This window comes from Macadamia integrifolia, unplaced genomic scaffold (assembly GCF_013358625.1).
Source record: "Macadamia integrifolia cultivar HAES 741 unplaced genomic scaffold, SCU_Mint_v3 scaffold2322, whole genome shotgun sequence".
Classification (NCBI taxonomy): Eukaryota; Viridiplantae; Streptophyta; class Magnoliopsida; order Proteales; family Proteaceae; genus Macadamia; species Macadamia integrifolia.
Window position 1 is genome coordinate 35,079 of NW_024868637.1, and position 24,774 is coordinate 59,852.

General features: G+C 38.5%; 1 protein-coding gene across 4 annotated transcripts in view; it reads left to right on the forward strand.

Annotated features, from left to right (window-relative positions):
- Window positions 1-24,774, forward strand: part of LOC122066291 (lysM domain receptor-like kinase 3) — a 51,219-nt gene that overhangs the window by 18,196 nt on the left and 8,249 nt on the right. For all 4 annotated transcript variants that reach the window (XM_042630113.1, XM_042630110.1, XM_042630111.1 and 1 more), the window contains 7 exons: window positions 4,487-4,786; window positions 5,235-5,380; window positions 5,488-5,577; window positions 5,692-5,797; window positions 9,318-9,469; window positions 9,552-9,649; window positions 9,751-9,898. In XM_042630113.1, the coding sequence (XP_042486047.1) occupies window positions 4,487-4,786; window positions 5,235-5,380; window positions 5,488-5,577; window positions 5,692-5,797; window positions 9,318-9,469; window positions 9,552-9,649; window positions 9,751-9,898 (1,040 nt within the window). The remainder of the gene's footprint in view (window positions 1-4,486; window positions 4,787-5,234; window positions 5,381-5,487; window positions 5,578-5,691; window positions 5,798-9,317; window positions 9,470-9,551; window positions 9,650-9,750; window positions 9,899-24,774) is intronic.

Consider the following 24,774-nt stretch of genomic DNA (forward strand, 5'->3'; position numbering starts at 1 on the left):
AGAATAGTAACAATAAGAAGAAGAAAAAAAAACACTTGAAAAGAACCTCTTGGGCTTCACACCGCAAAGAGTCAATTGGATCAAACACCAATTCCATCAGCCTTGATCAAACACAAGACAACTCTTCATGAAGAAGACAATAGCAACAACCATTATTTTTTATCAAAATCATTCTAGGCTTTTAGGAGCCTCCTCTTCTTTATTTATAATGTTAATGGGGGAGGGAATTACAAAATAGAAGGTTCCTCAAAAAGGAAACTAAATATTCTCCTAATACAATAGTTACTAAAAATTGAAATTAGAAATTAACTGAAATTAGAAACTAGTTGAAAAAGGAAACTAACTACTAATGACTTGACTCAATTAATAGCTTGACTTCTAAGGAAACAAATATAACTCAAATCAAGCTCAACTAAAAAGGAAACTAATGAAAATGGAAACTAACTAGTAATCCCGTATTCAATCTTAGACCCCCCCTTTTAGACCCATAAAAGTGGCCTATTACACTCAAAACACATGGGATCAAAGGCCTAACATGTATGGAACCCAAACATAAGCTTATTCCTAATAAAACAAGCCTATTTTGGTAATTAATCTGCATCAGTGATTCAGGTTCAGGTAATGAAAAGATGACCATTGTGTACACAAGGAGGAACAAGCAGACCTGCCAAGAGTCCTCTTTGAATCTAACTCCTGAGATCCACTCTCCTCAGTTAGGTAATATTCTTCCTTCCCCATCAGAGTTAGATCTTCCTATTGCTATTAGGAAGGGAAAGAGAGCTAGTACTAATCCTATAGCCCAGTTTGTTTCCTATGACTCTCTTCCCTATAGGTGTTGCATTTACCATTGCACTCTCATCTGTTTTTATTTACAAATGTTTCTAAAGCTATGTCTGACCCTAAGTGGAAGCAAGCCATGACTGAGGAAATGATGGCCCTGGAAATAAAATGTACCTGGAAATTGCTTGACCTTCTAAGGGGGAGAACACCAGTTGGATGCAGGTGGGTCTACAAATCAAGTATCGGTCAGATGTTACTATTGAGAGGTACAAAGCAAGGCTGGTGGCAAAAAGATATAGTCAAATATATAGGATTGACTATCAGGAGACATTTGCTCCTGTGGCTAAGCATAACACCATAAGGGTCTTTTTATCTCTAGCAGTAAATAAGGATTGACCATTGTATCAATTGGATGTGTAGAATGCCTTCCTCCATGGAGACTTAGAAGAGGAGGTGTATATGCAAACTCCTCCTGGCTTTAAGTTCCTTTCAGTTGCAGGAAAGGTGTGTCTTCTCAAGAAGGCTTTGTATGGTCTTAAGCAATCTCCAAAGGCCTGGTTTGAAAGGTTCAAACGGGCCATTATGAAAAATAGCTATTCCCAAAGTTAAGCTGACCACACTTTGTTCACTAAGCGTGGTAATGGCACCATTACAGCCTTGATTGTCTATGTTGATGACATTGTGGTAACTGGTGATGACAGGGATAAGATAGCCAAGCTGAAGACCTACTTAGCCCAACAGTTTGAAATCAAAGATCTAAGGCCCTTAAAGTACTTCCTGGGGATTGAAGTGTCCAGATCCAAGAAGGGCATAAATATATGCCAAAGGAAGTTTATCCTAGATCTATTAAAAGAATTAGGAATGTTAGGCTACAAACCTGCAAGTTCTCCTATTGAGCAGAATCATAAGCTGAGGGAAGATGCTGACCCTTCTCTTATTGATGTAGGGAAATATCAAAGATTGGTTGGGAAGCTTATCTATTTGTCCTTAATTCGTCCAGACATTACTTATGCAGTGAGGATGATGAATTAGTTTATGTATAACCACATGAGGATAGAAGGCTTCATTGATGCAGATTGAGTTGGCTTAGTCTCTGATAGGATATCTACATCAGGCTATTGCACAATTGTAGGTGGAAACCTAGTTACATGGCAGAGCAAGAAACAATCTATGGTGGCTTGGCCTAGTGCAGAGGTAGAATTCAGAGCCATGGCTCATGGAGTGTGTGAGCTTCTCTGGTTGAGAAGGCTAGTCCAAGAGTTGGGATTTGATACTGAGGCACCTATGAAGCTTTATTGTGACAACAAGGCTGCCATAAGTATAGCCCACAACCCTGTGCAACATGACAGGACAAAGCACATAGAGGTGGACAAACCTTTCATTAAAGAGAAGATTGACACTGGTTACATATGCACACCTTTTGTGAGGATTGGAGATCAGATGACTGATATCTTCACAGAGGGTCTTCTTCATCATCAGTTCAGTTCTCTACTATCCAAGCTGGGAATGCATGATATTTATTCTCCAGCTTGAGGGGGAGTGTTAGAGATATTAGTTTATGTTTCTGTAAGGGTAGTTTAGTAATTTTTCATGTTATGTTTTATTTTTCTTTTCCTCCTTAGGGCGGTATATGTAATTTCCCTCCTTAGGGAGGTATGTGTAATATCTTGTAAATATATTAGTGAAATAATATGTTGGTGTTAGTGAGACTTCACTCACAACACACACCATTCAAACATAACATCACCTCTCCTTCTTCTCCTTCTTCGTCTCTCATCTCATTCTTCCTCATCTACATATTCTAACTGAAAAAGCTTATGCTCATATTGTCACATGGAGGATCTGTCTTAAAAAAAAATCATTTTTAGTGCCGAAAATGCCCCCGAGCGTAAATAGACCAAAATTACCAGTTTTGGCCCGGAATTTTGCACCACCTATCATGGATGATCCAACTCACTCCAAACACTTCATATAACACTGCCATCTCATTGGAGAGACCATACAATGCAATGTAATCACTACCATGTGGCCGAGGGTGCCAACCAAGACAACCAGAAAACAACAATCCAATCTACATCATTGTTTAGGACCACACCTTTAAGAAAATCCAATGCACTTGAACCGCCCGAGGGGCATTATTTATGGTTTGTTGCAAATCGAACCTATGAAAAAGTTTGATGAGGAAATACCCCTGTGCTTGCGATTCCACTATCTTACCTCCAATCGGATTCCATGCATTCATTAGTGCCCCTTTTACAGCATCGGGGTGTGGTCTAGCAATAACCAGTCCAACAATCGATAGCTTCCAGTCATCCTTGATAGGCAAAAGTTCTTCTTCATCAATCATTACTGGGGTATCAGAATCTTCTAAGTTCATGTCCCCCGGTAGGTCTTCCTCTGTAGCTACAGGTAGTTCCATGGAGCACAAGTGGTCAGATGAGGATAGATTGAGAGAGAAGGGGTAAGAAATATGGTAACTAATTAGGATAGAAAAGGGAGCAGGAGGTAAATCTGCCAAGAGAGCTGGGAAGATGGAGTCGGAGAGATACCAGGGAGGCAGCGACTGGAAGAGAAATGATATAGTGGTGGCAATGGAACAAGGGATTTGTGACTTATGGGAAAAAAATAAGTCATGGTTTTTTTACTTTAGTTGTCTTTGGTTGTAATTTGTCTTTTAATAGGACTCTTAATAAAGCCATATAAGTGGTGGACCTAGGCCATGATAGGGACTATTCTGAATCCTATCGTGGCTCTAGGATTTCCCCTCCTCTTCTCCACCGAAACATCTCTCCTTCTCCTTCTTCTTCTTCCTCCTTCCTCTTGTAGGTACTGGTTTCAGGTTTTTATATCATTACCAAGACCATGATATAGTGAGAAAGAAGAGGATGGAATAAGTTACCTATAAAATGGTCAGAAGGAAACAAAATTCCCTACAGATATCACGGCGTAAGGGAAAATATGATAAGTCCATTGCTCTACCTAGGTTGGATCTTAGATATCATTCATGCCCAATATTTTACGAATCATTGAAACTGATCCTTTCTCAAGGCCTAACAACTTTTGATCTCAATCTGAAATTAAACTGCAGTCTACTTAATGTGTTTGGTATAGGAAGTGAGATTCTTTCTACATGAGAAGTTACCTGAATATTCAGCTTTCTTTTCTTTTTGATTGGTCAACACCAGAAATAAGAACTTACAGAGAAACGATGGGTAAAACAAGGGAAAGATACCACAACCTCAGCAGCAAGGGGCAAGAATGTGATAAGCCCTAAAACACAGAACTGACCCCCTCCCTCACCAAAGGAAGCAAGAGCCTACACTTCTCCAGCACCTTGACAGCTGAAGAGAAGCCTAGAAACTAGCTAAATACAACTGGGGGAAAGCAATATAAGGGCCCAAAACTGAGACATCACCCCTTTAGAAAAGAATTGTCCCCCCACGGGCCCATGTTCTAATTACCACTTGCTTGCCTATCATAATAAATTGTGATTGGTTCTGTAATGGTTAAACTAATCAAGAGGTTGTACCCACATCATCTGAAAAGCTGGTTATGCCCTATATCTTATTATAACATACATTTATTCATGAAGAAGGGGCACTCTTAAGCTTTTTATCATACTTTTTTTTTCTGTTGTAGTGCCCTTCTTTTCCTTTTTTTTTGCACTAATTGGAAATGTAACAACTTAATGCTACCTGTTTTGCAGAAAATCAAGCACATCATAAAACCCATCTCCCATATGGGTGGATTATAGGGAGCCTAGGAGTTGGTCTTGTTTTGATACTTGCAGCCATACTTACCTATATCTCATTCAAGTCATCCAGCTGGTGTGCCCTCACCCCAGGAATTCGTTCAAAAGATCCTGATGGAAAGACCTCTCATAAATTCCATATCCTTCGGACGACAAGTTTCTGTTGCACTTCAGGACGGTCTATCAGTTGCAATTCAGAGAATCTGAAGCCAAATAATGGACAATCTAACAATCGCCAAATAAATATTCCTAAAGGTCTAATCAGCTAATGAGAATTCTATATGTTCTTAGATTGCTTTAAAAGTGTGGTTGCATGTGGGCTTTCTATTATGTTCTTGTAGTCTTTAACTTAGAATTTATTCATTCCATCCTGAGTTGTGTTTCTATAAACCTCTTTTGTTTTCACCTTAATTAATAATTATTTTTTCGGACCTCGGATATGGGGATGAAGTATCATATTTTAGTTCAGCTGTTCTTCCATAGAATGGAAGGTCTGCTGGATTCACTCATTACATGAATTTTGGGTCTCTAACAGTTCCTTGCTATAAGGAAAACCTTTTTTTTTTTTTTTTTTTTTTTTTTTTTTGCTACTTACAAGTTCTTTTGGATTAGGATCAATCTCATTATACAGTTTTATTTTGATTCTTTAAGCCCCTCCAAAGAATTGAAGCTTACATGCCCTGAATGTAATTATTTTTTGCAGCAATGGAGACTGATGTTTTTGACATGGAGAAACCCGTTGTTTTCACATATGAAGAAATTCATTCTTCAACTGATGGTTTCTCTGATTCAAATCTTCTTGGGCATGGGACATATGGTTCTGTCTATCATGGATTTCTTCGAGACCAAGTATACAGCCTTTTGCTCTTACATCTTGCAATTATCATTTTCACAATTATGTATATTGATGTCCCTTATCAGGGAAATTACCGATGGAGATTTTGGAATCTTTTCAGGTGGTTGCAATCAAAAGAATGACAGCTACTAAGACTAAAGAATTCATGGCAGAGATGAAAGTTTTATGCAAAGTCCATCATACAAATTTGGTAATGCTTCTTGTACTGATCAAATTCTCTTAATTCTTTTTGGATTTTCGCAACTCATTTTTGCCACTTGCATCACATCAAGTTTGACTCTGAGTTTTACTTCATTTTGTCAAGGTAGAATTGATTGGATTTGCAGCTACTAAGGATGAGCTCTTCCTTATTTATGAGTATGCACAAAAGGGTTCTCTTAGAAGCCATCTACATGATCCTCAGAACAAAGGTAAGCTTACTTTCACACATTGGTGCAAAAAAGTTACATCAACAATTCAATTATACTTAACTTCATTTGTTTGGAAACTCCTGGTACTATAAATCAGTTTGTCTTTGACATGTGAAGCAAGGTTTATTACACCTGATTTCATCTCTCTTGTGGCCCTTGAGTTCCTTATCAGGGAGACAGAATTATTAGATTACATCCCCTTCAAATATACATCTTGAATGCTTCAATTAAATCTCTAGGAATCCTAGAAAAGTTTAGTATAGGGACCTGGTCATGTTGATCGTGTGCTCTTACAGTCTTGCGACTTAAGTTTTGTCCTCAAAAGTCTTATTATGGTGCTTTCTCACAAGTTCATGTAATTATCAAAGTGTAATTATCAGTACAGAATAATGTTTAATTATCGGGAGCTAGATGTATAAGTCTTCAGTTTGGTTGACCATGTTGTCAATGTTATTCACCTTCATCTGTAACAACATGTTCCCAAGCAACTTTTGTTTCTCATGGCATGTACAACTGGTGTTATGGTGCCATTGAACTTAATATAGAATGGAGACAACAACAACAACAACAACAGCAACAACTCCAACTCAGCCTTTTCCCAACTAAATGGGGCCAACTACATGGTTCCACGAGAGGGTAAAAAAAAAAAAGTGGCAACACCGTAGGAACATCCCACCTACAAGCGATCGGCTACATGAATCTTTGCCCTCCAAACAACCTTGTTAGTGGTCATACTAGAGTCAATACCTAGCTTCTGCATGTCTTTCCTTACAACATCATCTATGGTCATTTTAAGCCTGTCCTTAGCTCTTTGAGCGCCTTCTATTTGGATATGATTACCCCTCTTTATTGGGGCATTCCAAGGCTTCCTTTGAACATGGCCATACCAGCTTAAACGACATTCTCGGAGCTTGTCCTCAACTGTGGCACCTCCCAAATCAGATTTAACCCCGTCATTCTTTACCCTGTCTCTCTTAGTTTTGCCACATATCCATCTCAACATTCTCATCTTTGCAACACTCAACTTATCTATGTTACGTTTCTTGATTGCCTACCATTTTGCCCCATACATCATAGCCTATCTTACGACAATTCTGTAGAATTTTCTTTTAAGCTTTTATAGAATATGTCGATCACACAACAATCTAGATCAAGGATCAAGGTATCGGGTTTTGGCCCTTGGGGATACCGAAATTTCGGTCGAATGTTGGGAAATTTCGAGGAAACCAGGATTTTTCCCAATTGGGTGGAAACTTTGGTTTCGACCTCCAAAATGTGTTTTTATTTACCTGATTTTTTGTGTAAGTCCTATTTTAGACATTTCTAACACATTCACATGATTAGTTTCATGGAAAAACACCTAAAGTCATACTTGTGGTGTGAACCAAAGTTTACTAATATACGTCGAGTCGTTGAGTGAAACTATATTACATAAGTACATAATCTACATTATTTGTAGTCTACAATCTACATAAGTACATATGTATGAAATACATGAATAAAAGTTTAAAACAAACAAAAAATAATGCAAATGATCCAAAATAATAATAATATTATGTAATTGTGAGTTATCTCTCAAGTCTCAACACTCAACACTCAAAAGTCAAGATCCAAGCTTGGATTGAAGTTTTTTGGGCACAAGAGGGAAATCTTGAGTGTCTTCCCAAGTTTCCCACTTCACAGAGAAGAAAATATGGGGAGAGGGTCGAAATTTTGAAATGAGAACAATTGGTTTCCCATTTAAGCATGTTTTATAAAGGCTGGTTCCACCCAAGAGTCGAACCCATTGGTCCACTTGAAATTTCCCACATTTTGGTCAATACCTGTCAAAACTAGTGATTTTTAAAAGTCACATGCTATATGGTATCAGAGTTATGAGATAAAGTCGAAATGTGGGAAATTTCAACGGTATCGCTCGAGTTCTTGACCATGCTCTAGATGCATCTCTCCACCTCATCCATCCTACATTAATTTTGTTAGAAACATTGTCTTCTATTCCCCTTCCTTGTTATGGTTGACCCCAGGATCTAAAATAGTCACTTTGCGGTATCTCCCTCCCTCCTCAAGTTTCACCACTTTGTTGTCCGTCCTTATGAGACTAAAGTCACACACCATATGCTCCATCTTTGTTTGAATTATCTTAAGACCTCTTGTATCTAAGGTAGATCTCTGTAACTTCAATTTTTTGTTAATCCCTAGGTCCTTGCTATTGTCTCATCTACCAAAACAATATCAGCCTCAAAAAACATACACCACGGAACCTCCCCTAAAATGTTCGTAGTTAACTCATCCATAATAAACGTAAACAGATAAGGGCTTAAATCTAATCCTTAATGTAACCCAATTGTAATTGGGAACTCACTACCTTGACCTCCCACTGTTCTCACACTAGTCACCACACTCTCATACATATCTTTAATTATACCTACATATTTTCTCGACACCATTATCTTTTCCAAAACATTCAACACCCTTCTCTACTCCAAAACATGCTAGATTAACTCCTTCAGGACTCTATCTTGGGCTTTCTCTAGGTCGATGAAGACCATATGGAGATCCTTCTTGTAGGCTCTAGATTTTTCTTGAGCCTTCGTAGTAAGTAAATAGCTTATGTCGTGGATCTACTTGGCATAAAGCCGAATTGGTTCCCTAAGATATGAGTTTCCATTTGTAGGTGGGTCTAGATAACTTTCTCTCATAATTTTATAATATGACTCACAAGTTTTATACCTCTATAGTTGTTGCAGCTTTGGTTGTCACCTTTTTTTTTTTTTTAGATTGGAACTCCAATACTTCTCCATTTATCTAGCATTTTTCTTGTGCTCATAATCTTGTTAAACAACTTGGTAGTCCCAAGCACTTCTGCACTTCAATTAGGACCTATCAGGTCCAGTTATCTTACCAACTTTCATTTTTCTTAGAGTTTCGTAACTTCATTCTCTCCCACCCTTTGTTCATATCTATGATGAGAAATGTCTTGAAGGATATTGCTCTCTTCCATGCCACTTCTACTCGAACTGTCTATAGAATTGCGAATCAATAAATATTGTCAACTTACACTAGTAATACCAGCTGTAGGTAAATCTATGAGGTTTTTAATCAATGGAATTTAGATAGTTGGTCTCCAAGACCTGCACCAAATTTCTTTCAAATCAATACTCTTGTGATTCCGACCAAGAAAAAAAGCTCTCGTGACTACACTTAATTCTTGAACCCCTAAGTTCAAGTGCCCTTCATGGGGTTGGGATTATGAAAAATGCTCTACCCTTATGGTTATCATTTAAATGTAAGCTTAAGTTGATACGAGTTTCTTTTGTTTACACTTTGAATGAACAGTACCATCTCCCCCTTTGATTATATATGTTCTTTCTCTTTGTGGATTCTACACCCATCTATGATATTTGCATCTATTATCTCTTGGGAGGAGGGGAAGCTGGATAATATGTAATGCGTGTTTGGTTGCATAACAAATTAATAGTGTCTATTTGGTTCTAACATGAACCAACACTATGTTCTTCAGGTCATACATCCCTATCATGGATTGTGCGGGTTCAAATTGCACTAGATGCTGCAAGAGGTCTGGAATATATTCATGAACACACTAAAACCCATTATGTCCATCGCGACATCAAGACAAGCAACATCTTACTTGATAGTGCTTTCAGGGCAAAGGTGCGGACCTATTTGGGATCCATGGTTTCCACTGATGTTCATTAGTGCATCTTATTTACTTCGTTTTTTTTTTTCCATGTAGATTTCAGATTTTGGACTAGCAAAACTTGTTGGAAGAGCTGGTGAAGGAGAAGCTTCTGCGACAAGGGTTGTAGGAACCTTTGGTTATTTGGCTCCAGAGTAAGCAAATCTAATCTTTGTGTGTATAGGTAATGGAAATTCACAACAAAACCTAGAACTGCTCTTCCATTAATTATTTCACTTTTGTGTTTCTTCATCAGATACTTGACTGATGGCCTTGCTACAGCCAAAAGCGATGTTTATGCATTTGGCGTTGTTCTTTTTGAGTCAATTTCCGGAAAAGAAGCAATTACACGAACTGAAGGCTTGGTGATGAAAAATCCTGAAAGACGTTCGTTGGTATCCATTGTAAGTTTTCGGTGTTGCACACACTAATGGCCACTACTGTACATTCAACTGATGTAGATAGTTTCCTGTGTACTCAATACTTGTTGCCTCAAAACTTAAATCAATTTTTTTGCATTGATTAGATTTGTAATTTTGTATAGGGACTGTCTGGATGACCTCTATAGGTGTATTTAGAACTTGCCACCTTTTTTTGATTGCCCTTGTTTTATTCCCAAACGTTTATTTTTGTCAATTGTGAAAAAGGATATTCAAAATTATTTGAAAGTGCCTTACCATTGTGTCATTGTTTAGCATGCTTTTTGAGTACATTTGTGAAATGATAGGATTTTACTCTTACTAAAAGAAACAAACATATGATACTAAAAGGGAAAAAAAGTAGGGTTACAAACATGTGTGAAATACAGCTAAAGATGTTTCATGTGAATCTAAAGGAATACGAAACTCATCAAGGGAGACTTGGTGGCAGGCTGAGGAAGTGCAAACAGAAATTAAAGCTAAGAAATCCAGTTTTTAAACATGGCAAAGGACAGAGGATGAAGAGGATTTCAAAAGGTATAAATCCATTAGAAACAAAGTTAAGAAAATAATTAGTAAAGCAAGGGCTGCTTAATATGAGGATCTTGTCACACCCTGCCTCCGATAGGCCAAGGCATGCGGCACTGGACACCCCACCGTATCCAATCAACCTGTTTCCCTAGGATCTAGACTAGGGCAGATCATAACACCACAATTACACTACTAAAGATCAGAGACTCAGAGTTCATATATGCATGCACAGTCTAACAATAAGATATTTTACATAAGCTCAAGTGCCAACTAAGCGATAAGATGTATTTACAATTATCCAGGTGAGAGTTACATACCTTACAAAAAGAGAATATTTACATAGTTTACAGTATCTCAGTAGTAGACTATATATATCAGAGTATGCATCAACAAAAATATATATACACAAAAGACATAGGAATAGTCTATCCTATTGCTCAGAAGAACTGGCCTCCGTAGGCACAGTCATCACATCCACAGTCGGGTCCATGGTCGGTTTCATCTTCTGGAAGATTGGCCAGGTAATCCATGGCCACTGTCTCATGATCATGGCTGGCAGTTGGAAAAACACCGGTCTCGTCATCTAGAAAAGTAAATAAGAAGGGTGAACACGTTATGCTCAGTGAGGGGGTGGGGGCAAGCAAGCAAACACAATACAAGTGATGGAATGCATGCTCCACACCTTATATGATGCTCATAAGTTTATTTAATAATACATTACTTCGTAGTCCATTACTAAGTCTGCAATCAGTGGTATAGTGCTACGCAACGTAGGTGATATTCCCTACCCTATACGTTGGGCCTCAGGAATACAAGCTCGTTACAGGCAGGAGTCATCCAGTCTTGGAAAGAACCTCGGTCCCCCGGCTAACCCCTATATTATTAACCTTGGGCAGTCAAGTGTACAGTACGTCGTACCCTACTGCTATTCGTCTTTAGGTACATATGTCGTACCACGGAAGTGTACTGCTGATCAGGTACCACATGTCGGGATTAATCAGTACATATCGCCCTACTGACAAGGGGTTGTAGCACTCGGGTAGTGATACCTAACCCAACAATTCTACATGATGCATAACGATCCGGTAACCATTCATCACATGCTCACAATAATCATTTGACACCTACTAGTGTCCCATCTTACTTGCCTTACCTGTTCCAGTCTCCTGTTCCATAATTCAATATTAGAACAATAACAATAATCATATGCACATAATCATCATGCATGAGTTTTAAGCAAGATTACAACAATAGAACACTCCATAAAATAAGTCAGAGCACCCACTCACCTTGGTGTCCGAATTGCTAAAAATTCACTTCTTTGATTTAAATTAGATTCCCTCGCTGCCGCTTATATTTCCTATTTCACAAGATATACCAATCATTATTCACAAAATAAAATCCTACAATTCTACCCAATCTGCTTAAGTACATCATCCCGAATTCCTAAAGGTACTTGGGCATATGGTTGTTCTTTAGTGTACAACATAGGTGTCCAGTTCCCTTCATTTTTGGATCACAAGAGGAAAATCACTAGTGGGTCCCACACATTGCAAAAACCCAGAAAAGTGCATTCTCCCCGCCCAACCGGCTGGCCGGTGTGGACCTACCGGTTTGGGTGTGATCAATGCCGATCTTACCAGCACTAATGCCCCGGATCCCATCAAAACTCCCCAGTTAAGCATTCTTGGGCAAGAGTAGTATTAGGATGGGTGACCCCTGGGAAGTCCTCATGTTGCATCTCTTTTCTCTATTCTCCTATACTTAGTCTCATAATTAAATTTACCTCTTTGTCCACACCACCTGATGAGTTCCCCATTGATATTGGCAGGCTGAACAGGAGCAAGTGGGGTCACTTCTGCCTTCTTAGCACTCCACAGCTGCCAACCATGCTAGCATTGGCTTCCTCTACTCTTTCTTCTTGTCTGTACACAAGTAGGGGTATAAATATCAGATTAGGGTGTTACAAATCTCTAGAACAAATTAGGCACAAAGGAAGGGGACAAGATATTTATAAACTAGCAAAAGTGGGGCAAAGGAAAAGTAGAGATAACAACCATATTAGATGTATTAAAAGTGAGGATGGTGATATTTAATAAACAATGAGGAGATTAATGAGAGGTGGACTAAGTATTTCTACAGGTCACTAAATGAAAATAATACAAGTAATAGTATCTTAGAAGGGTATTGTTGAAATATGTACTAAGAGGTGTGCCGTAGGGGCATTCCTGACCTTTTCCCCCTCCACCGACTCTAATTAATGAGAGTCGGCTGGAGGGGGCATACTTGTATTTTCTCTTCTCCTCTATTTATTATAAATAAAGACTTGACTGATCGCATTGATTATTCAAGCATTCAACACTAGTACTACCATTAACATGGTATCAGTCTATCAGAGCCTCCAAATATGACCTAGGTTTTTCTGCCTCTCTCTCTTCCTTCTCTCCACTATCGTAGCCTCTTTCACCTCTCATCTTCCACCCTCTCTTCTTCCTTTGTGTTTCTAAGCCCTAACAGGGCAGTAATGAGTTGATTCTTATCAATCTAGTTGATGCCTTATATCTCACCTCAATGAGATAAAACTCAAAACCCAAAACCTTGCAGAAATCGATTGGACTATTGTCCTCTTTTTTACAAATTTTTTATTCTTCCCTTTGGAAATTGAGTCTACCTCAAACATTAAAGATCTAGTCTTCTCCTCTTGGAGATCAAGTATTGCACTTTTATGGAAGCATCCACATTGCTTGCAAGATTGAAGAATACCTATTCCCATCTGTGACTTTAAAAATCACTTCATTAATTTCACCTTTCCCTCTTTTTGATTAAGAAGATTTTTGGAGGAGGTTCTAGTCACCCCTAAAAAGGAATTCGATCCTACATGTGGCCCTACCTGCGAAGGTTTTGTGGGTGATCTACATAGTCCAACTTTTTAAGGTTTTCTCCTAAAACCTTGATTGATTGATCTCACCGGTCCCTTATCAGAAGAAGCTAATTTTTGGAGGAGTCTTTCAACACCCCTACAGGGGAACTCAATCGAAGTTTGAGCAGTTTCTGACTTCTGGTTGTGAAGATAAGGATTTCTCCCTATTTGAGTCGATTTCTCTATTCACTCTCCTTTGTCATCATGTTTGAGGTAACAACTGTAACTTCAGGAGCTGATGGACAAGGTCGTCATGAGTACATGCCTTTTGGTGCTAGCTTTGTCAAATTGGATGGCACAAATTACTTGATTTGGTCCAGATCTACCTACTTAACTATTACTGGTTGAGGAGGACTTATAGGACACATTAATGGAACTTTGAGATGCCATTCCGAAACAGGTTCCCTTCAGGATCAAGGGATCACCAATGACTCTCTAGTAATGTTTTTTTTTTTTGCTTAATTTTATGTAACAAAATATTACTCGAGGTTTTTTTTTTTTTTTTTTTTTTTTTTTTTTGTGGATACTACTACTCAGATTTAGACCTTTGCTACAAAAACCTATGGTTAAGTAAGGAATGATGCTCAAGTGTATGAACTTCATAAGGAAGTTGTTGGATAGGGTAATGACTTGTATCAAATATGGCACCAGCCCTCTTATTTATAGAGAGAATGTTCTAGAGAATTACAAAGACCATTAAACCCCTTAGGGTTCGTTTGGTAACTGACACATGTAAGATTATGGGAGGAACCTAATGACCAAAACCAAATGCGGAATTAAATATTTTGGCCTACCTCCTCTTGGACCGTAGTAACATGCCATCACTGGATATTGGTGAGATCCTCTTTTGTTTTTTTCCTTTTCTCTGACAGATTTGGTGTGAGAAAATGTCTCACTCTTAGTCAATCTCTTTCCTAATTCTTCTCTCAAGTCTTGTCTTCTCAATGGGACGAGACAAAATTGCATTGAATGGAAAGAGGGACTAGAGTACTTGTTTATCTTAACTACACTATCCTCACTCATTATGGTAAATAGGCAGTTACATCCAATTACATTACATTTTCTTTATTTAATATTTAATTAAATATACTAATTATGACTTATGTGGCAACGTAAGGCCGCATCAACCAACATTCTCCCACGTGGCCTAGATTGCCATATACCAAACAAATGATTAAGTTCCAAACTTTATGTATGGCCACACTGAACTCAATCTGATGGAGAACCTTGCATTCAAGATGAAAAATTTAACTCAACGAATCATGGCGTTCCAAGTTTCCAATACTTAACTTTTTCCTTCCATGTATCACGATAAGTCATCCTTCTCAACTTGAACCATTATATGATGAAGGTTAAACTTTATAGGATCCCATGATTAATTTTAAATTGACTCAGTGGTCTACTTTAGTCCAAAATTTATTGCCTAATGAGTATAGGCATCTGTTATTTAGAATAAATGTGCACTACTATAATTGAATAACAGGAAAATCAAACTGACAACAACTTTATTGATACTTTAGTCGGAATCAAACTTTATATTGTAATATCTGAAAATTACAATTAAATACACAATAATTTGCTTAAGCCCATTTTCCTTACATAATTTACAAAAACCTTAGGTGCAAGCCCTTTGGTAAATGGGTAAGCAATGTTACCATTGGTACCTATATGTTCGATCGAAACCTTGTGATTTATGACAAAATACTTGATTTCAATGTGTCTGGATCGACTAACTGAACAAGTATTGTTAGAAAATCTAACTGTTGCTGTGTTATCATAGTAAACACAAATTGGCTTCCCAATGGAGGGCACTGTTTTAATGTCTGTGATAAATTGCCTTAACCATGATGCTTGAGAAATAACCTCATAGCATGCCACCACTTCAGCTTCCATAGTAGATGAAGCAGTCTTTGGTTGCTTTATGCTTCTCCATGATATTGCTCCTCCAGCCAATAAACTGATGTAGATCTCCTTGTATCTTCGTATTCAGCATAATTTGAATCTATATATCCAGTCAACTCCAATTCATTTACACACATGTAGGTTAGCATGTGATCTCTGGTGCCCTTTAGGTACCTGAATACTTTCTTTGTTGCTGTCTAATGTGACATATCAGGATACCCTTAATGTTGGCTAATATGGCCTTAAGTTGCCATAGGGGTCATAATTAGCATATTTAATTAAATAAATGTTGGCTAATGTGGCTTTACGTTGCCACATAGGTCATAATTAGAATATTTAATTAAATATTGAATAAAGAAAAGGTGATGTAATTGGATGTAACTGCCTATTTGCCATTAATGAGTGGGGATAGTGTAGTTAAGATAAATAAGGACTCTAGTTCCTCTTTCCATTCAATGCAATTTTGTCTCGTCACATTGAGAAGGCAAGACTTGAGAGAAGAATTAGGAAAGAGATTGACTAAGAGTGTGAGACATTTTTCACACCAAATTTGTCAGAGAGAAGGAGAAAAAGAAAAGAGGATCTCACCAATATCCAATGATGGTAAGTTACTACGGTCTAAGAGAAGTTAGGCCAAAATATTTAATTTCGCATTTGGTTTTAGTCATTAGGTTCCTCCCATAATCTTACAACACACTTCCTAAAACCCATTATTACAACACTCCCCCTCAAGTTGGTGCATAGATATCACATATGCCCAACATGCTGATAATAGGATGAAACATAGGATGAAACATCTTACTACTAAGACCTTTAATAAATATATCAGCTAGTTGTTCACTACTAGGACAAAAGGCACAGTGATAAGGCCCATATTCAGCTTCTTCTTGATGAAGTGTCGATCGATTTCCACATGCTTGGTTCGATCATGCTGGACAGATTTGTAAGCAATGCTAATGGCAGATTTGCTATCATAAAAGAGCTTCATAGGGAGGGTGGCAGGGTTATGTGAATGTACTTTGTTCTATCATGTTGCAATTGGTTATGAACAATGCTTATAACTGCTTTGTCGTCACAATAGAGTCGCATAGGTCCTTCAGCATCATAGCCCAACTTGAGAACCAACCGACGCAGCCAAATGAGTTCACAAACTCCATAAGCCATTGCCCTGCATTCAGCCTCTGCATTAGATTTGGCTACAATCGGTTGTTTCTTGCTCCTCCATGTGACCTAGTTACCACCCATAAATATGCAATAACCAGATGTAGATCTCCTATAAAAAAATGGATCCAACCCAATTAGTATCGGAATAACCTTCTATCCTCAAATGATTGTTCCTAGCATATAAAAGTCCTTTTCTTGAAGAGGACTTCAAGTGTCTAGAGGATGCAATACATAACATCCAAGTGCCCACTCTTAGGCACATGCATGAACTGGCTCACTACTCCCACTACATAAGAAATGTTTGGGTGACAGATAGATAAGCTTCCCCACTAGCCTTTGGTATTTCCCTGCACCAAGGGAATGGCCACAGTCTTCTCCTAGCTTATGATTCTGCTCAATAAGAGAACTTGTTGGTTTACAACCCATCATTCATGTTTCTTTCAATAGATCTAGCATAGATTTTCTTTGGCATATGTTGATTCCCTTCTTAGACCTTGACACCTTAATGCCCATTAAATATTTCAAGTGTCTTAGATCTTTGATTTTAAACTGATTGGCCACATAGGCTTTCAGCCTAGCTATTTCATCATTGTCATCTCTAGTCACCACGATATCATCAATATACACAATCAATGTTGTGATGGTACCATTACCTCGTCAGCTAAATAATGTGGTCTGCTTGACTCTAGGAATATCCATTCTTCAAAATGTCTTGTCTGAACCTCTCAAACCAAGCCTTTGGTGATTGCTTTAGACCATAAAGTCTCCCTTACCATCGGTTGCCGAAAACTTGAAGCCAGGAGGGGGCTACATATACACTTCCTCCTCTAAATCTCCATGGAGGAAGGCATTCTTCACATCCAACTGATATAAGGGTCAATCTCTGTTTGTTGCCACAGATAAAGGACTATTATTGATTTATGTTTGGCCACAGGAGCAAAAGTCTTCTAATAATCAATTCCATACACCTGACTGTACCCTTTGGCCACCAATCTTACCTTGTACCTCTCAATGGCACCATCTGATTGGTACTTGATTGTATAACTGGAATTCTCCCCCTGAGAAGATCAACCAATTTGCAGGTATAGTTCTTTTCAAGTGCCATCATTTCCTCAGACATGGCTTGTTTCCACTTAGGGTCCGATATAGACTTGGGAATAGTTTTGGGGACGGAAGCAGAAGAAAGAGCAGTTGTAAAAGCAACACCAGTAGGAGAGAAAGCATCATAAGAAACAAACTAGGCTATAGGATTAGTACAAGCTCTCTTACGGAGATCCAACTCGGAATGAGGAGAGGAGATGTTACCTGACTAAGGAAAGGGAAGCTCAGGATGTGGATCCAAAGAGGACTCTTGGCAGGTCTTCTTTGTCCTTGTGTACACAATATCAGGAGCCTTCTCTGTACAAGGTTCATCCACAGTATCAACATCATCTACCTCTTTATGTTTCCTAATATCAAAATAAAAAGGAGTAAGAGGCAATGGAGTAAGAAATGGAATGGCATTAACAGCCTTTTCACTTTCATTTTCATTCTCCCCCTGAAGAGGATACTGATAAGAGGTAAACAAAGGCACAAATTCAAGGAAGGTGACATCTTTGAAAAGAAATTGCATGCGAGATGAAGGGTGGTAACACCTATAGCCTTTGATAGTGGAAGAATACTTAAGGAAGAGGCATTTGAGAGCCTAGGGATCAAGTTTGGTGCGGGAGGATTTGTTAACATGCAAATAACAAACACAACCAAACACTCTAGGATGGAGAGAAAGCAGAAGACTGAGGAGATAAGAGTGCAACAGGTTTTGAGACCTCAGGACTTTGGTAGGCATGCGATTGATGAGGAAAGTAGTAGTAAGAACGGCTTCAGACTAAAACATTTTAAGAACATGCATACCAAATAAAAGGCTTCTACCGACTTCTAACAAATGATGATTTTTCCTCTCATCTATCCCATTTTGTTGGGGGTGTATCAATATAAGCAATCTGATGGATAATACCATATTCAGTAAAAAAGTCTTGTAGACCACTATACATATACTCCCCCCCCCCTTTATCAGACATGACAATTTTGATCCTGGTTCCAAACTAGATGCAGACCATTTTATAAAAAATCTTGAATGCATCATAAGCATCATTCTATTGTTTCATAAGAATGGTCCAAGTACAATGAGAGAAATCATCAACAAATGAAACAAAGTAACGGTGCCCAAATAAAGAATTAGTAGGACAAAGTCTCCAAACATCAGTAGCACAATGTGAAAGAGAACAATAGATCTATTACCATGATGGGGATAAGATGAACGACAATGTTTAGAAAAAGTACATGGTTCACAATGAAATACATGAGAAGAAGGAAAAGGCATAAATAAATAAGGCAACTGTTTCCTTATAACAACAAAAGAGGGATGTCCCAAACGCTGATGCCAAAGCATCATAGGGTCTATAGAACTACTATCATTACGGCCACATGCATAAGATTGTGGCATAGAAAAAAAAGACAATTACAGCTCAAGTCAGTAGAGTTCGCTCTCCTCACGTCCACTACTAATAATCCTCTTCATCACCAAATCCTGAAAAAGATAGTGAGAAGGAAAAAGTGATAGAATTCAAGGATTAATCAAAGTACTCACAAACAAAAGTTCAAGGTAAATCTGAGACAGACATCCAAGCCATCACAGATCATCAGTCAGACAATTCCGAAACAACAGATGAGTCTTCAGATGAAAATGAAGAGCTAGTTATAGATCAACCTGAGTCTAGCTCTAAATCGTAACGAAAAATTTCTTCCGATGATCATCTTGAAAAAGATCCTGAGTTCGCCCCTCAATATGGAGCTCGAACTCAGTTTGAAGACAATAACATCTTCACTACCAAAGAAGAAACTCCCACATCTTTCTACTAAAAAAAAAGATGACTTAAACAAGACCAATATTGCGTCAGGAGGAACCTATCTTGACCTGACCCATATATCCTTTAAAGACAATGAATTAACAATTGATGATTGGGCATAAACATTTGGTGTAATGATTACCAATCATAAGACTTTATGGTCTAAAGAAAAATTCATTGAATACATTGCAGGAAGCTTACAAGGAGATGTTCTGCAATTTATTCAAAAATACCAAAACACAGATGTAGGAAAAGCTAAGAAGGCTGACCTTCTAGCTAACTTTGCTAGTTGGGAAGACATCCTTCAAGGTTAGGAATATGAAGAACGAAATTAAGTGAAATAGAAGAGGTAATAGGAATATTATTTTTGCTAGAAATAGAGGAGAGGGTACCATTAGCCACCCGAACTTATCCTTACCAAAACAAATGGAGTAAGAATAATAATAATGGGACGTACTAGTCATGTGGTCAGTGGCACCGGAGTCAATGACCCACGACGGAGCTATGGAAGGTGTAGAGGTGGTGACATACATAGCTAAAGCTGAGGCATTCTGTGAGGTAGATGGGCTATCAAGCTGAGACATGAACCGAAGAAGCGCTGCAATACATCCCTAGAGAAGGAGCTGGTATCTACCTGTGAGAGTCCTCTGGTATCAGTCTCTATCATAGGGTTGTAGCCCCTCCTCTGCGGCCACCACGTGTACTAGGACAGCTATGAGTGTGCACTGGTTTCTCATAATGATCACACTACCGCCTCTCTCTATCATCTCCACGGGATGACCCTTGGCCTCGGCCACCTCCATGCTATTCTCTGTGGGTAGTGGAGGAAAGAGTAGAGTGCTCAAGTGAAGATGTAGAATCCATAGCCCCTCTCCTAGTCTTCTCACTCAGGAGGTAGCTACACACTTCATCAAGGAATGAAAGAGGTGACCGGCCCAAAATCTATATTCTGATTGGCTCATAGTCTTAATTCAGCCCACTTAGAAGAATCAGAACACTCTTTTTCATGAGATCTATAGGCCTTGGCTTCATCATCAGGATTAGACAACCGAAGATCTTGGTAATGATCATACTCCTCCCGGAGTCCTATAACAGTACTATAGTAGTCAGAAATAGACTTGTTCCTGTGCTTCATGGAAGGGCCTGTTGAAGGAGCTGGTAGACCTTCACAGAGTCACCTGCCCTGTCATAGGTCTTAAAGACACTATCCCAAATATCCTTTGCAGTTTCCTCCCTAATAAATCTCTTGCCTATCTCAGGTTTCATAGAGAAAAGTAGCCAAGTCATAACAGTAGAGTTTGCAGTTTTCCATTTTTGATACGTTGGGTCTGCGACATCGGGAGCCTTGATAGCCCTAGTAATATACCTAGGTTCCCTCTACTCCATAGAGATAGCTTCACAAAATGTGACCAATCCAAGTAGTTGGTACTATCCAACTTCATAAAAGAAAACTAAGTGTTGGGATCGTCAAAGACAATCGAACTGGGGTTATCTTCCATGGGTTCCGTGAGATCAGACATGATGTAAGGATACCCCTAAAAACAACAGAAATGGAGATCCAAACCAAGGGGGAAATAGAAGCCCCAAAAATCTTCTCAGAAAAAAATAAAAAAATAAAAAAAATTCAGCAAGCTAGTAAACTATAGAAACTTGATGGAGAACCAATAAAACCCACTTCTAACTGTGGAGCTTCATCGAAAAACCACATACAAGCATCATAAGAGAGAACACATCCAACAAACATAACCAACAAATAAACTACCAACCATTCCCGACCAAATAACCCAAAAAATAGAAAACTGGCAATACCTGGCAATGAACAGGGAATGAGGTTGTTCTCCAACCGCACAACAAATCAACAAGCAGGGCTGAGGGGAGTCAAACACAGACCCCTAGGCGATTCTTTTGGGCTAATCCACATGCCCAACCAATTATAGAAGAGAGAAAAGAGGAGTCGAACTTCTGGCTGGCGGTAATGCAATGGTGAGCTCCTCTTCTTCGTGTGAGCTCCAACTAATGTTTGTAGCCCTCAAACCTCCCTCCAAATGTCTTCAACTTGTTTTTGCAACTCCATCAGGTCTTCTTATATACTCTTCTTACATAGTATAGCTTCTAATGGACCCCTTTGCCTCTAAAATTCCAAGAGAGACTTAAAGAATGGAGCAAGCATGCTTAATCGACTCTCAAACCCTTGTACAAGATTTGATACCAAGTTAGAAATAAGAAGGATAGGGTTAGAGATGAGGGAAGAAGAGAGGAAAGAGGAAGGAAGAAGAGGGAGAGAAGAAGAAGAAGAAGAAGAATGAGAGCAAAACTGGGGTGCTATCTTGCTCTTTCCCACATATATTATGTTCAAATAGAACATTAGGGAAATTACGTTAGACCACCCTAGGGAGGTGAAAGGAAAAATAAAATACAGCTTAGGACAACATAAAATAAGAACAATTCCTAAACTACCCCTATTATATAAACTCCAAATATCATCAACAATAGTTGTACCAAATCGTAGACCCATGAAAAACAACAAATCATAACAGAAAATAGACAACTTCAATCGAAAGTAGTGGCAAACCAGAAATCTTCCAGCAGATCAAATAGGAGTAGTAGATCAACTTAAAAAGCATAGCAAAGAGCATCAACATTAACCTGAAAACAACTGTCCAGTGCAGTTGGTGAGCTATGGTATACAAAAATCCCATGCTCACCAGGAGGTCTCGAGTTCGAGTCTCCTGGCTGTTACCTACTTCCCTCCCAACCTATTAAAAATAAATAAATAAATAACCTGGAAACAATAGTGGAGCCACATGTCTTCTTCCTAGAAAAAGCAAAGAAAACAATAGCAAAGATGCATCATACAAAATCAACTAAAATCAATACATGAAACCATTGTTCTTCTTTTGAACTAGGGTTTCCTTCTTCAAACCAAACAATCCAAATCGACTCTCAAAATGGAAATCAAGGAGACAATCAATATTAATTGAAATCCTAGAAGAAAGGTGAATAAGATCCTAAGATGAAAGTTTAGTAGCACCTAAGGATCTGGCTCGATACCAATGTAAATAATATAAAAGAAAGAAAGAGAGGAGAAGAGGGAGGAAGAGGAGAAAAGGGATGGATGTAATCTTGGGAGTCACAACCATGTTGAGAGTCGGTTGAGACTTTCCACTTCATTTAATATATATAATAGTGACATGTGACATAACCCTACTAAGGCCATAAAAGGAAATAAATGACATAAAAAGAAAACAACTATTAATTTATTGTTCACGTGAACAATACCGTGAACGTTGTTCATGTGAACAATGCTGTAAACGCCTTAATTGATAACTTCTAACAGTCCACAACATGGACCCTATGCAAAACCTACTCCCATTCTGCTTTAACCTCCCATCCCACCTCCCCCATAATAAGAAAAATTGAAACCCAAAACCAAAAATCCCTTTTATCCATTTACAAAATGTACCCAATATTTATTGCTGGTGAAAATGTCAATCACTTTAAAACAGGGAAATGACAAATATTTCAGTAACCATGATTAGGATCTGAGAAATGATTCAAAATATTTAGGGAAGAAAATTGGGTGCGCCAAACCTGAGCCTTCCTCACCCTACATCATATTAGTAAATCAAATAGGGGAAAGCAATCTTTTCTCCCCCACATTAGGTTGCACATTTCCTTCTTTGTTTTTCTCCTCTCTTCTCTTCTCTTCCCCTCATCTTCTCTTCTTCTCTTCTCACCTCTTACCTTCTCCTCTCTTCCCTTGAATCGATCCTTGCACCATTTCCAACTTAGGGTTGGGTTTGTCATGCCAAAAACATCAAGCCCCTCTCATCCTGGCAGATCTGTGGCTGTCCCACACCGCTTTGTAAAATTGGTAGATACCCTTGTCCCTAGGTGTTCCACAGGGTAGTGGTAATCATTTACTTTGGATTCAGATTTGGTTGGATTGACCTGTCCTGAAACACTAATTGTGATCCCTAGAAGTATTTGTTAATTATTTGAAGAAATGATGAAAGTGTTTTCATCTACATTTCTAATTAACTTTATACCAGTATCGTCATTCCCATGTGAATTGAGGACCCAAAGTAAGGGGTCGTTAGGTTTGATGGTGAAGAATCGGGTAAATTTTGACTTATACCTTAATGGACACAGTCCTCTATTTATAGCAAAATTTATAGTCATAATCTTTACATGAGTCTTAAGTATTCCTAGTCCTTTAATGAGTCTAAGTAGTCCCTAATCCCATTATTACAATAATTATTCAATACCCCAACTCAAGTTGGTTTATGGATATCACACATACCCAACTTGGACAAAATAAAATAAAAAGATTTACTATTAAGTCCCTTTGTAAGAATTTCTACTAATTGATCTTCACTTTGCGCAAAAGGTATACAAATAAGTCCTTGCTCTAACTTCTCCATAATGAAATGTCTATCGATCTCGACATGCTTGGTACAGTCATGCTGAACAGGGTTGTGTGCAATGTTAATGGTTGACTTATTATCACAATATGGTAACATCGGCACCTAGATGGATGTACACGTCATGAAGGAGACTGCAACCAAAGTAGCTCACAAATCCCATGCGCCATAGCTTGAAACTCAGTCTCTGCACTTGATCTAGCCACAACTGACTGCTTCTTACTATGCCACGTAACCAAGTTACCACCAACAAATGTACAGTAGCCAGTAGTAGAGCGACGATCATCTGGAGAACCTGCCCAATCAGCATCAGTGTCTGCCTCAATCCTAATGTGATCTGTAGGAGAGAATAAAATGTTGTTTCCTGATGCAGTCTTCAAGTACCTAAGAATCCGGTTCACAACATCCATATGTGAGGAATAGGGATCATGTATGTGTTGACTCACCAAACTTACTGCATGAGCTATGTCTGGTCTTGTGTGGGATAGATATATGAGTGATTCAATCAGTCTTTGATACCGACCTTTATCAATAGGTTCACCTTCCTTGCTTCTGAGATGAGAGTTAGCCTCAATAGGAGTATTCAAGGGTTTACACCCTAACATACCAGTCTCTGAGAGGAGGTCCAAAGTATACTTTCTCTGGGAGAGAACAATACCCTTGGTTGATTGTGCCACCTTAATGCCAAGAAAGTATTTCAGCCTTCCTTGGTCCTTGATCTCAAACTCCTGACCAAGATAGGCCTTGAGCTTAGAGATTCCATCTGTATCATTGCCAGTAACAATAATATCATCCACATATACTATCAGCACAGTAATATGATCACCCACCCATTTAATAAATAGTGTATGATCAACATTACTTTGGGTGAAGCCAACAACTATAATAGCCTTGTGAAAACGACCAAACCATGCCCTGATACATTGGCTCAATCCATATAAAGCTCTCTTCAGTCTACACACTTTGCCTTGTGTTTTTGAACTAGAGTATCTAGGTGGAATGTCCATATAAACATCTTCAATCAGCTCTCCATGA